Source organism: Spea bombifrons, chromosome 6 (assembly GCF_027358695.1).
Source record: "Spea bombifrons isolate aSpeBom1 chromosome 6, aSpeBom1.2.pri, whole genome shotgun sequence".
In the NCBI taxonomy this organism is placed as follows: Eukaryota; Metazoa; Chordata; class Amphibia; order Anura; family Pelobatidae; genus Spea; species Spea bombifrons.
The window spans coordinates 48,129,562-48,144,859 of record NC_071092.1 but is presented as its reverse complement, the minus strand read 5'-3'; the positions used below and the strand labels follow the sequence as shown (position 1 = coordinate 48,144,859).

Here is a 15,298-nt window from a genome sequence, read left to right as displayed (position 1 = left end):
ACAGCGCTGGGGGTTATATTACTGTATACAGCGCTGGGGGTTATATTACTGTATACAGCGCTGGGGGTTATATTACTGTATACAGTGTTGGGGGTTATATTGCTGTATACAGCGCTGGGGTTATATTACTGTATACAGCGCTGGGGGTTATATTACTGTATATAGCGCTGGGGGGTTATATTACTGTATACAGCGCTGGGGGTTATATTACTGTATACAGTGCTGGGGGGGGTTATATTACTGTATACAGCGCTGGGGGTTATATTACTGTATACAGCGCTGGGGGTTATATTACTGTAAACAGCGCTGGGGGGTATATTACTGTATACAGCGCTGGGGGTTATATTACTGTATACAGTGTTGGGGGTTATATTGCTGTATACAGCGCTGGGGTTATATTACTGTATACAGTGCTGGGGGTTATATTACTGTATACAGCGCTGGGGGGTTATATTACTGTATACAGCGCTGGGGGTTATATTACTGTATACAGCGCTGGGGGTTATATTACTGTATACAGCGCTGGGGGTTATATTACTGTATACAGCGCTGGGGGTTATATTACTGTATACAGCGCTGGGGGTTAAGCTCACCTTTAAGATTTCTTTTTTTTCATTCATCTGGATTAGCGTAGGTAGCAAAAAGTTGAATTTGATGGGGTTTTTTCGACCCATTATCAATGTATTTGTATAAATAAATAGGCATTTCTTCTAACAAAAAAAGCTACATCTTTATACGCTGATCGGGGAAAAACAGAACCGTACTTTCAGCCTCATTGTATACAATTTTTTTATCTCTTGTTCTTTGTGGTCAAAACCCTGCCAGGTCCGGCTCTGTATTGGATTATTCTGCATTTCTTTTATGCTTTTAAATAGTTGTTTTTTTTCTCCGGTGTAATTTCTACACTGAAAGTCTATAAATTGCCCAATATGTTCTAAAAAGAAGGGAAGAGGAATGTTTGACAAACCGTGGTTACAATGGGAATAAAGCACGCTTTGTGCTAACAAAATATCCCTTTTAAGTAATTCACAAAAACCTTGTATTTACCCACAATGCAAGCCGTGCGTTGTGAAAAATCTGAATAACCAAATATGCGAAATTATCTCCTTTGTAATCAGAATATAATTTCAATGCAATTCTTTGATTCTGCGCCAATTAACTCTCTTTCCCGTGTTCTCTTTATACAAATTATACTTCTTTGCATTTTAATTTTAGAAACAAGATTATTTTTCAAAAATTTGAATAATTGTAAAAAAAATAAAACACAAAAAAAACATCAAATTGCTATAATTATTCAAAATTTAAACGGAAAAAAATATTTTCAAGACTCGAAGGGAAATTGTATTCTCGTCCCAAAAATAAAATATATTTAATTATTTGGTTTTTTTTAAAAAAAACATTTGAAGGTTACATATTAGGATTAACCATTTAAAAATAGGTTTTACAACCATAGCAACCAATGAAATTGGCTTCACTAGAATGAAGGGTTTTATTGGTTGCTATGATGATGACATCACTTTTTATACTTTTTTAGGTAAATTGATGGCTTTTTAGTCCAAGATTTGGAAATCCTATTTTCCACCTTTTCCTAAGATTCCGTGTTCTTAGAGTTCCGATGCAGAAGTGGAATCTCCGTTGCGAGGTCGAGTAACCCTGTTTTTGTCGCTTATTCTCCCCAGGTGTTTCTTGGAAGACGGAGCATCGAAAGGAGCCTGGCTAAATCGGTCAAGTATCATTTTTGCGGGGACTGACAAATGGTCCGTGGACCCAAGAGTGTCGATCGCGACGTCGCCCACGAAAAAGGAGTACAGTCTACGGATACAAAAAGTGGACGTTTCGGACGACGGGCCGTATACATGCTCCGTACAAACCGAACACAGCCCTCGGACAATGCAGGTCCACCTCACTGTCCATGGTGAGTATTTATCACCATTCCGTGTCACTATCGCCTTCAATGAGTAACCGAGGCGGATTATGATGTCATATGAGATGCGCACGGATAGAGAGATGTCACCTATATAGGGACTGGCTCCTGGATCATGTCCCCAACCAGAACATATAGGGCAGGAGGTCATACAGAAGATGGCGATGAACCCCCAGAATGATCCAGCAGGGGCTCTCCAGCAGCCTAGGGATCTTAATATATCCGGCTTGGGGAGAGAAGAAAGAGGGGGATGGGAGAGACATTTAAATACATAAAGGGGTTTAACGAAGGACAGGAGGGACGTTTATTCCCAAGGAGGAGAAGAATTACAACAAGAGACCAGAATCTAACACTAGAGGGACGGGGGTTGAGATGGAATGGAAGGGAGTTTTACTTTACTGAGAGGGTGGTAGATAGGTAGAACAGCCTCCCGGCAGAAGTGGTAGAGGGTAATACAGTGAGGGGATTAAACATGCATGGGATAGACATACGGCTCCTGAATCTAAGACGAGACCAACGACTGATTAAGGTTTGAGTCTTTACAGCAGGAGAAACGGGTGACTAGACGGGGGCCGGATGGGGCCGATCTGCTGGTAGGTTCTCTGGTGCTCAGCCGATCACTCATTTTCAGATATTTAACATCATTTTAATGGCCGATCACAGCTATTTATCAAAGTTGTAATATTTGTGGCAGCAAAGCTTTCCTGCTCACCGCGTGATACCGATATCCCGTATCCCGCTCTGATAAATGTATCTGACGCTGCGTAAATATGCTTTATTTTAGGCAGAACCTGAAGAATTTGCTAAAATGTTAATAAATTATTAGGAAAATAAACATTTGCAATATCTGTGTGTTTCACGCACCGTGCAAAGTATCACAAGCGCTGTGAACATTCCAGGTCTAAGAGCAGATGGGGAGTGACGGAGTTAACTGGAGTTTAGGCATCAAAAAAATAAAATTAAGTAGAGCAAATTTGGGGTTTATTAAAAAAAAAAACTTCAGCTACCGAGTTGGGTTAAAGGGACCGTTTAATGTCATAGGGAGTCATTCCAAAAAATTATGCATTTTAGGGTATTTTCTGAATACTTTAATATGCATCATTAGAAAAAGTTTAAAAAAATGCACTCACCTTAAGTAGAAGCTGCAGCTCCCTGCCTCCTCTGCAGTCTGATGATTTTCATCACTGATTGGCTGCTTGAAGCAACCAGCCAGCGGCAGGAAAGCGCTCCCATTGGACCCCCATTGTGCACTGTGGGGTCAAACAAAAAAATAAAAAAAATATAATATATAATTATTTGTGTGTGGGGGCGTTATATCCAGTTTTTTTGTTTTTTTATTAAATCGTAACAGATTTCCAAAAAGTTTCCAAACCGGAGCAGCGGGAATATTTTCTTCGTTTTTATTCAATGACAAATCCAGGACGTTTCTGCTGCTACCACAGCGAGAAACATAAAAAGAAATAGGCCGGCGGATATGGATTTTCAGTTTTTTTCATTTACTTTTTTGCTGATCTGATACAATTTTCTGGAATTATTCATGTTGGGTTAACCCCTAAGCTTCCAGCCTGGTTGACACATAATCACACATTATATGCAGACACCGTCCGCAGGGCTCTGCTCTGAGCATTCTAATTAAAACCGAATAGAGCTTCATAACTCTATAGCTCAAATTATAAGTATTTTGCCTTAAAATTATTTGTATTTTTACGGATTTAGGGAAAGATTTGTTTATATATCTATATGTTTCTCTGTTGCTCTGTATGTTTACTCTGTTTCTTGTTCTCTGTTAGTTCTCCTTTTCTCCGCATCTTCATTCTTCTTTCTTCTCCGTTGAGCCGCTTCTCCCGGGCATCCGCTGCATTAGCCTGATTGGAGAGGTCGTCTCCATGGTGCACACCGTGGCTCCGCCCTGATGCGGCAGTGCTCCAGGAGAACAGGATAGCGCAGAGGTTCACCGGGAGAAGCGAAACAACAGAAATGAAAGAAGAATGAAGAAGCGGAGAACAGGAGGAAAAAGAAATAGAAGGAGGAGCAGAGAACAAGAAGTGGAGCTGCAGAGATATGGAGAAGGTAGGGAGACATTGAAAGAGAGGGCGTGAGAGAGATTGACAGAGTGTGACAGAGAGTGAGATTGAGTGAGGGAGGGTGAGTGAGGGTGAGTGACTATTTCAAATTCCATCCAAACTGAGAGGACAGGAAGAGAAATTGGTCCGAGTCCAATACCTAGAATATAAATCACATCCCAGCCTCAAAGTGCCTCCGCTGGGGCAGTTCCACACCCCATCCTACACCCCGAAACGTAAATTCCACCTCCCAGCCAATAAGAGCGAAGACTCCCTGTTTCCAGAGAACGTTAATCGTAATCACACTTTGATTAAACTGGAGACGTCATATATATAAAATTATAGCTGCGAATGCATAAGCAAATTCTACATTCCCATTCCCTGCGCGGCAATTACAGCAGCTTCCCAATAAATAACATCGGCGTTAATCACCATGCGCAGAGCGGTGCTGGGGAACGCTCGCCAGCAGCCACACAAAGCTCTCAACAGCGAGGGCGAAATAATGGCTTTTCTATCAAGGTCTCGGTATCCGTGCGGCGAACGCGCCCCGCGCCGCCCGATAATGTATGTCTCTTATGTTTAACATGTGTACGGAATGAATTCCGAGCATTAATACGGCCGTTTGCCCGGTTTGCAAAGTCTAATTTGTTTTCTCATTGTGGCTTCGCGGGGTTAGAATGTGGAACTAATAGGATCATTCTTAAGCAGATCGACTCGTAAGTGAAGTGCGAGATATTCCAGGGGCGCGGAGAGGATACTTCAGCCGGCTAAAAGAGACAATAAGCAGTTTTCTGTTCTTCCAGCCGTGGGTTTTCCTTATCAGTATGTACCAGCCTTAAATAACCAAACCGTAAGAGGGTCGGAGGCTTCGAAGTTTTAGTTTACTGAGCAGGTGGTAGATAAGTGGAACAGCCTCCCAGCAGAAGTGGTAGAGGATAATACAGTGAGGGGATTAAACATGCACTGGATAGACATACGGCTCCTGAATCTAAGACGAGACCAACGACTGATTAAGGTTTGAATGTTTACAGACTACACAAGGACCAAACGGGCTCTAAGTTATATTACAGTTTTTGGGGAAAATCTTGGAATTTGTATATTTTTTATTATTATATAAGTTATGGTGAGTAAAGGTGACCGAAAACCCTTCCACTTAAAATTAAGGGGTAGTAGAAGTATTATTAAACACTCATCTACAGACAACAGAAGGCTTGTTTTTCCCTCAGAAATCTCATGGTGCTGCCACAAACACAAGGGATTCTGGGTAGGCGCATGCAAATAAGGTCAACAATTATCACCTTTTGCCTCTATATCCACTTTATACACGGATCCCTTGGGAGTAATTGCCCGCTGTACAGGACAGACTTTAGACAAAACTCGGGAAGAGGTGCAATAACCAGATCAACGCTCATGGACAGCTTCTACCCAGAATCCCTTGTGGTTGTGGCAGCAGCATGAGATTTCTGAGGGAAAAACAAGTATTCTGGCTTGTCTGGTGTCTGTAGATGAGTGATTAATAATAATGCTTCTGCTACCCCTTAATTTTTTTATTCATATAAATTGACATTGGATCTGCCAGCAGATCGGCCCCATCCGGCCCCCATCTAGTCGCCCGTTTCTCCTGCTGTAAAGACTCAAACCTTAATCGGTCGTTGGTCTCGTCTTAGATTCAGGAGCCGTATGTCTATCCCATGCATGTTTAATACCCTCACTGTATTACCCTCTACCACTTCTGCTGGGAGGTTTATTTACCACCACTCAGCATTGCCTCCCCAGGAATTACCACTTACACAGATGAAAAAGCAGCAAAACACATATAATAATAATTAAAAAAATAATAATAATTCTGGGATTGGGTTATGAGAATTTTTTTTTGCATTATTATCACCCGAGAATGTATTTTTTCTGAAAAAAAAGTTAATTAAACAATGTTTGCGTTTCCTATCATCAAATTCCTGGTCTTGTCCATTAAGAAGCATCCATCACCCGCGCTCTGCCGATGCCCTGGAGTTAATTGGCCGGTATGAGCAGCTATTTAAACGACTCTCATTAATTACAATTATTAATTCTCTCTCCATATGTTCAAATCATATTCGCGTCCCAGAAAAAATAATACCGAGGGGACGATCTGCCTGAGAGTGATTTCTATTCCATCAAATGGGGGGGGAAATGGAACTTCACTGAAATGTATTCCATTCGGACTCCGAACGCCGGCCCTTTGGCTGTCAACATTTTTTGTAGAATTCTGGTCGTCATTTTCCATTATAGAGAAAAAACATTATTCTCAGATAATTTAATGTATTTTAAATTGCTTTATTGTCACACCGTACACATTTGTAGCCAAGGAGAGACCATTGGGGTAATTGTATAAATAATGTGTCGGGCCTTGTAACCATAGCAACAAATTGGCAGGATCAATCAGCAGGAACATTCTTTTGGTTGTCATGGTGATAAGACCATTTTTTTAACTCAAACCCCACTTTGGACGGGATGCCTACACCCAAGTGCCACTTTTTAGTTTGGCCAGTCCCTTTTTTTAGTAAACATATATCCTTGTATCTGCCGAGTGCCCTCAGTGCCCATTTCAGCAGACGCTAAAAGACCAGAGAGCGTGTTCTTACCCAGGGATCTCTAGTCACATTGATTCCTTTTTTTTATGGTTTTCAGCTTTACGGCCATTAATTACAAAAATCTGAACATTCTGGCCCGAGCACGGCCCTCAAGGACGGGCATAGCCGACCCCCGTCTACAGAGGTTAATAGATCGTATATCCAATAATAAGGCTTCTGCTTTGATTTATTCTCGTGGGTCAGCCTAGGATATATGATTGAAGGCAAACGCGATAGAACAGAATAATCAGTAAATATGAATGGATTCAGGACCCGGAGAGTAAATGAAATGCAAATCACCCCAGCGAGCGTCTGTCATCGTTCCCCGAGCCGCCCGCCCGCCCGCTCGCCCAATATATGCGTCCGCACATTTCCCCAAATTCAGACGCTTTCAATCTCGACCAAAATTGTTTGCCGCGGACCCTAACAATAGCAGAGTCAGCCGCGCCGGACGATTTAATACCCGGCGACTGTTTGCAAGCCGTGGAACGTTCCGGACGATCCTTGAATTGAAATCTCCGACGAGATGTCGTTCTGTTCGTTGAATAAAAGGCCGGGGAACGCATTAACGCTGAACGGAGGCTTCGCTTTCCCACCGGTGCGGGGAATAATTGGTCATGTCCGAGCGTCGTAATAGGGCTGCCTTTTTGAGATGAGAATGTTATTTTCGGCAAATTATGTGCATGTTTGCCACGGTTACAAAGTAACGCATTAAACAGCAACTCTGGTGGATTTAGGAACAATTTTGGAGACGCAAGGTCTTCTTCACCTTCAGTCCACCAAGTTCCAGATCCTCCGATCCTCGGCTGCCCCGGCTGCGGCTCATCCACGAGGCAACTGATTTCTGAGATTCCAAAGACAATAACATTGTTTCTTCTCCGATAGCAGTGACATCACACAAACCCTAACACTTCCGTGAAATAAAATAATTCATATACATCATGCTGATGGGGTGAGAGCCTCCGTAGGACGGGTCGTAGGAACACTGTGCGGAACATTGAATTGGGAAGCAAAGCCGTTGGCCGGTGACCTTCGATGGTCCTTTTGTAAACTTTTTTTGTAAACTTTTTTGTTTACTTACCGATCACTATAAACATAATGAAGTAACTCGTTTAGCAGGACAGACTAATTCATAATTCATGAGCACGAGTTCCACACATTAATGCGAGTGATTCCGCTGCGGGGCTCTGTAACGTACCGTATTGGCTCGGATATAGGCCGCCCCCGTATATAGGCCGCACCCTAAAAGTTTGGTACTTTTTTAAAGAAAAAGTTTTTTTCTTTAAAAAAGCACCAAAATAAACATGCTGCCACTCTGTCCCCCCCCCCGAGATATGCTGCCGCTGTCCTCCCTCCCCGAGATATGCTGCCACTGTCCTCCCTCCCCGAGATATGCTACCACTGTCCTCCTCTGCCCCCCCCCCTGACTTACCGGAGCAGACTCCCGGGTGTCTTGCGGGGACGAAGGGGGACATCTACGCAATACAACTTCCGGTGCCGGCACCGGAAGTTGTATACGCGTATTGCGTAGACGTCCCCCGCCGGCCCCGCAAGACACCCGGGAGTCTGCTCCGGTAAGTCCGGGGGGGGGGGCGGTCCGCACGATGCGCTTAGACAACCTCCCGTGCCGGCACCCCCCCCGTGGGAAGTGCTGGCAGGGGAGGCTGTCTGAGCGTATCGGGGAGAAGGATGCAGGTCCCCTGCACCGCTGCGGGGGATCTGTATCCTAACCCCGCTGCCTGCCCGGCGCCCGGGACTGCATGTCCCAGGCGTCGGGCGCTAGACCCCGAATATAGGCCGCACCCCCACTTTAAAGACTTAAAGTGGGGGAAAAAAGTGCGGCCTATATTCGAGCCAATACGGTATATATCCATATATTAAAAAAGGGACATGCGGACAGGACAGAAGGACACGGAGGTGGGGCGGGCAATAAACTCGGGATTCGTACGAATTGCAAATTTACAGAATTTCAGAAAATTCGTCGAGGAATCCCCCAACCTTGGAGTTTTGATGTCAGGGAAAGCGCCGCTATTTTGGCGAAAGTTCACTTTTCGGTGAAGTCCTCTCCTCTGATTGGAGGATCGAGGGAGAGGACCTCACCAGAAGCACCGCCACTTTGGCGGAAGTTCACGCCAGGTTATGTCCGCGGAGATAAATTATAATTATTTTATAATAATTAATATAATAATATATTATTTTAGAATAAAAAAATCCCTAAATTGTTGTTTTTATTTTGTATGTTTATTTAACATTCAGGAGCCGTATGTCTATCCCACGCATGTTTAATCCCCTCACTGTATTACCCTCTACCACTTCTGCTGGGAGGCTGTTCCACTTATCTACCACCTTCTTCTCAATAAAGTAAAACCTCCTTCCATTCCATCCAAGCCTCCGGCTCTCTAGTTTTAGATGATGAACTCGGCATTAAATAATTTGGGTTTTATCGATAAGCCTCGTGGATGTGGAGGCAGAATCTCGCCGATCCGAGTTATGACTTTGGGACTGCGCGGCCGCGATCCTCTGGTTTCTTCTCCTCGGTTTAACGATCCTTTGTCGGAATCTTTGTGAACGATGACTTCTGTTCTCCGACTCGCCCGCTACCTCTGCGGTGAGGACAATTAGCCTTCTTTGAGACGCGCGCCGAGGGTTCACAAAGGCCCTCTGTGTCTTAACACTGCTTCTTAGAAGTCAACCGCCATGTAGAGACCATCCGTGACCCAGCTCACACATCCACCGGCGCTGATGTTTTATTTAAGAGAACGCCGTGAATTCTCAGCTCCGTCTGGAGAGAAAATGAACTCGGCTGCAGTCATCAGATTGGGAAAAAAACGAAGCTATACATATATAAGTTTTTTTTGTGGACGTGCCAAGTATTGTGGGATCATTTCTCTGTACGATAAAACATTCACAGGGCAGATATTTAAAGAAGCTTTACTCTAATAAAAGAATAGTAGATAACTGGAACAGCTTCCCAGCAGAAGTGGTAGAGGGTAATACAGTGAGGGTATTAAACATGCATGGGATAGACATACGGCTCCTGAATCTAAGACGAGACCAACGGCTGATTAAGGTTTGAGTCTTTACAGCAGGAGAAACGGGGGCCGGATGGGGCCGATCTGCCGTCAGGTTCTGGGTTTCTAAGACTAATTAAACAAAGAAAAGTGAGATTTCTGCGGAATTGTAATATAATTATTAGAATATGTAAATATTGCAGATTCCTGAATTGCCGAATTAATTCCCCTTAATATGATTGCAAAATAAATATTTAGAAATAATTACAGAAATATAAGAAAAATACAAATAGCGTTTTGGGTGAGAGATGGGAGGATGGACGGCGATCGGCGTCTCAAACCTCATGACCGCCCGTCGCTTACCTACAAATTCATTTATGAAAACTAACTAGAAATGGTGCTTTCCGACTAAATGTGATTCATTTCAATTAAGATATCCCTGGCTAACCTTTCCTGTTACCCATGATGGCTGTAAAAAAAAATACAGAAATACGTCGAAAAAAATTAAGGCTAAGAGATATGTCTACTAAGGTTTAGGGGGTAGTACATACATGGAACAGCCTCCCAGCAGAAGTGGTAGAGGGTAATACAGTGAGGGGATTAAACATGCATGGGATAGACATACGGCTCCTGAATCTAAGACGAGACCAACGACTGATTAAGGTTTGAGTCAGCAGGAGAAACGGGCGACTTGACGGGGGCCGAATGGGGGCCGATCTGCCAGCAGACTCTATGCTATCTGTTTTGTTTGGAACGATTACCTGGCCGTCGTTTCTTCTGAATTCGCATTCATTTTACTAATTAAGTCTAATATTTATTTCTTTGCTGGCGCTTTTTGTATCAATCTGCCCATAATTAACAATAACCGCGGGGTTTTTTTTATAAAGATTTTTTTTCTTTTTTTTGTGTCCCTTTATCATTGTCTCACCGAAACAATCGCAACGGATTCTTTTTTCTAAAATCCCACTAAATGGCTTCCATTATTTCGGAGATTAGATGTTCCGCAAGCAAATTAACTCGCAAAATAGACAGAATTTCACATTTTTCCTTTATAATCATTTTTTTTTTTTTCCGGAATTTTTTTTTTTCTTTTATCTCGTTTCGTTTCCTCTACAGAAATGTTCTTTCGTGACACAGATAGCGCCGATCGTGAAATAATACCAGCAGCTCGAGCTCTTCCCTTTCATCTTATAAATAATATAGCGCTCCTTCTCGTGTAGATTTAGCCGGTTTTGACATCCTGAGTTTGATAACTTGTTTCCAAGACAAACGCCCAAGGCGTTCCTGTGATTATTCCTCCCCTTTCATCAGGTTTGCCATCTTGCGATGTTTCTCTTGTTGAGTGCCGAGTTCTTCTCAAAATCCATACTTATCTTTTAATATTGTATTAAAACCCCAAGGATGTGCGTAGCCGCATCAACAGAATATCTGATTCCCCCTCCCTTGAAAGCTCTTTTTTTTTTAAATTTAGCTCCGTGCTTTAAATGAGTTTATTGAGACTAGAGATCCAAAAGTTTCCTTTTTAACCCCCAAAATTCAGACAGCGTCTGTTTATTTAATTTCATTTTAAAAAAATATATATAAAAAACCCAAAAATGTAAAAATATATGTTGTTTTTATTGCCTAATTAATTATAGTGAGGGTATTAAACATGCGCGGGATAGACATACGGCTCCTGAATCTAAGACCAGACCAACGACTGATTAAGGTTTGAGTCTTTACAGCAGGAGAAACGGGCGACTAGATGGGGGCCGGATGGGGGCCGATCTGTGTTGGGCTGTAAATATCTTCAAAAAATATCTAACAAAAATATTTAAAAAATAAAAAATATAATGATTCACTTCTACCTACCACCATGTGTCCCTTTTTATTTTGGCCATTCCCTCTCTGCACCCCAAATCCCTGATGCCCCTCTCCCCCCGATGCCCCTCCTAGGAGGTGAGAATGTTTGCTGGGTATGTGGGGATCGCAGGGTTCTACAGCCCTAAAAGCCCCGATAATGTGTATAGAAACAGCAGGAAACGGCTTTATACATTAAACGGGGTAAATAAACCCCATTATTCTTCTTTGTAATACATTAACCAATCAATAGCACACCCATGATTCGGTCATTAAGTCACAATAAAGTCTGACCCCCTAAAACAAAAGTCTTCCTCTTTTGGGCTAAAAAACACAGAATGAACCTGTTAACTATTTGCTTGCTCTGCTTCCAATTTTTTATACATATTTTGCTTCAAGAGGACAAAAGTGAAGTCTTTCCAGGCGTGTTGAGTCTCAAAGACTTGTAAGTATCTGAGAAACGTCTTCATTCATCAGAATGTGAGATTTGGCGCTCTGCGTCCCGAAATCTGTCAGAATTCTGTTCGTTCAGCCGAGGAATCAGAGGCAGCTGAACAGACATATCGCCGCTCGCTAATCCCGGGCGGTCGGGGAGGCGTCCTTCTTACGAGCTGATCATTACTTCTCATGCGTTTAAAAAATATTCATATATGAAATCAGGAAACTAATAATTATAATAATAATAATAATAATGATCTTCTTGCTAATTAATAGAACGGTCATTATTCTGAAATAAAGTTGTTCTGCACCTGACGCGTTTCGCTGTTAAGGCTTCTTCAGAGATACTAGCAAATGTAACACTCATGGAGAGAAAACCGAAACGATAAGAAGAAAGAAAAAAGAAGAAACAAATAAAAAAAGAAGAAACAAAGAAAAAATAAAAAAATAAAATAAAAAATAAAGAGTCAGGTTGATGTTTGAGTCCGAATTATTATTATTCAATATTATATATGATTAGGATAAAAACAGGTGACAAGATGGGGCCGAATGGGGGCCGATCTCCCGGCAGATTCTGGCATTTAGTAAAAACAAAAACAAAAAGCCCCAATTGGTGGTAATTTTTTTTTTAAAAGCCCCCTATATGTAATAAGCGACGGAGGGGAAAGTTTTGATTCCTGCTTTTCAATCAATGTGTGAAAGATCTAATCATGTAAATCTGAAACGTCGTGAGATTTCGCAGCTGGGGACTGATTGCATCGTAAGCTAAAATGCGCTTTACATTCGGAAACGTAGAATTTTGCTTGCACGATTTTGTTTTCTGGCGGAGCCAGTCTTTGTTCCTTGAGAATCCATACAGAAAGAGCTTCGGGAATAGGTAGGATTAGAAGAAGAAAAACGCGGTTAAACGGGATTTGGCACAAAGACGTAGATTTTTGAGAGGGGAGTAGACTGTCAACTGAGCTGACCTGACCAGGACAGACTGGAGAGTTAGGAAGATTAGAATGTTGAAAAAAAGAGTTTTTAGGCCCAAATTTAAAAGGTTAGGAAAACTTCATGTCTTTGAAATATCAAATGTTAACCAAACACAGAACCCAACAGAAGAACAGCAATCTGAGGTAATAAAGCAAATCCCTACTGCCAGAGCCCAACATATTGCTACACAATGCAAAAAATAACACTACTATGCTACATATAGAACACAACCCAACATATAAAACACAGCCCAACATACAGAACACAGCCCTACATATAGAACACAGCCCAACATACAGAACACAACCCAACATATATAACACAGCCCAACATACAGAACCCAACCCAACATATAGAACCCAACCCAACATGCAGAACACAGCCCAACATATAGAACACCACCCAACATACAGAACACAACCCAACATATAAAACACAGCCCTACATATAGAACACAACCCAACATACAGAACACAACCCAACATACAGAACACAACCCAACATATAGAACACAGGCCAACATACAGAACACAGCCCAACATATAAAACACAACCCTACATATAGAACACAACCCAACATATAAAACACAGCCCAACATATAGAATACAACCCAACATACAGAACACAGCCCAACATATAAAACACAACCCTACATATAGAACACAACCCAACATATAAAACACAGCCCAACATATAGAACACAGCCCAACATATAGAACACAGCCCAACATATAGAACACAGCCCAACATATAGAACACAGCCCAACAAATAGAACACAACCCAACATATAGAACACAACCCAACATATAGAACACAGCCCAACATGCAGAACACAGCCCAACATTCAGAACACAGCCAAACAAATCATTGCACAATGCAACTGTCATAGCATGACCTCTGACATTACTATCCTACCATCTTTAAAATAAACATTGTAACAAACCTACCTTCACAATATACAACAGAAGCCAACATATGGAACACAACCAATCATATAGAGCACAGCCCAACATACAGAAAACAGCCCAACATATAGAACACAGCTGTAAAACACAACTCAACATGCAGAACACAATCCAACAACTGCAATCCAACCCTCGAACCCCAACATATACAGTTCTTACAACTCAACAAATCACAAGTGGAGGACACGGCTATATTGTCTCAACCCAATATATTACACACTACACAAGAACACAATACTTTCATCTAAATGATGACAACAATCGCCTGCTGACTGCTCCAAGCTACAACAATTTTACACAATCTAATGAAACAAAGTTTTATTATCATGAATCTTTTTTTTAATTAACTATTTTAAATTTATGGCATGTTGGTGAAACCAAGATGTTGCTGATTGTTGTCTGAATCAAGAGATTATTTAATTGGTTTGAAGCTTAACCCTTTTTTAACCAGCTACTGTTTGTTAATATCATAGAATGTTCTGGTCTTTGACGTTTATTGATCACACTGGTTCCTTTAGAAAAAAAAAACATTTGTGAAAAACAAATTGGAAATTTGCCCAATCACATGATCGCTGCCTTTTATTTACTCCAGACTTCTTTTAATGCTACAGTTTCTTGATTTCCAAAACAGATACAAAGAAACCATTGATAACCAGACGCCACTCGCTTTATGTTCAAAGCTTTCGGCTCTACACCCAACGGCTTCAAATGTTCAGATTTTTTCCTTTAAAAAACTTTGCGGATTTTGTCCGCTCCAGATTTCAGAAACACAGCTTTCTTTCTTTCTTTTTTTTTCAAATCTTAGAGCTTTAGAGCCTCAAAATAAAACTTTAATATCTATTCAGCCTGGAAACTGTATAATTTAGCATGGTGTTCGTTGTTCTTAAAAGAGGCAAGGGATAGATGCTTATTCGACTGAAAATTCCCTTTTTTTTTAAAGGCAGTAAATATAACATTTTAACAATAAATTCTGCCAATGATGTCTCTTACTATATACACAGCCCTATGCTTGCCTTTTCCACCCCTTTATTACATTGCCTACTTCTCTTAAATCCTCAGAAATTATTATTTCCATTGGCACTAACAGCACAAGGCCCTAAATCAGTATTCTGCCTTGAAATTTATACATTCCAAGTGCGTTATTTTACACTTATCAACGTTAAACTGCAGCTGCCGCACTCTTGACCATTACTCTCATTTACTTCAATCACTTGCCGTTTTGGATTTTTTCCACCAGGAATGTCTATCCTGTTGTAGACTTTTGTCTTAACTACAAAAATACTCACCTTACCATTAAGACCAGTTATAACATTATTTATCAAAATATTAAAAAGTATGGGTCCCAATATTAATCAATGAGGGGTAAAAAGACTTTTCTTTGAATAAACCCCATTAACTACAACCATCTATCGCCTGTTACTCAACCATTACCCTATCGATTCAACTATTTTAACATCCAATCATATTACCTG

General features: G+C 41.4%; 1 protein-coding gene across 2 annotated transcripts in view; it reads left to right on the top strand.

The window, feature by feature from the left end:
- Positions 1 to 15,298, top strand: part of NEGR1 (neuronal growth regulator 1) — a 203,090-nt gene that overhangs the window by 83,383 nt on the left and 104,409 nt on the right. For both annotated transcript variants that reach the window (XM_053468797.1, XM_053468798.1), the window contains exon 2: positions 1,680 to 1,915. In XM_053468797.1, the coding sequence (XP_053324772.1) occupies positions 1,680 to 1,915 (236 nt within the window). The remainder of the gene's footprint in view (positions 1 to 1,679; positions 1,916 to 15,298) is intronic.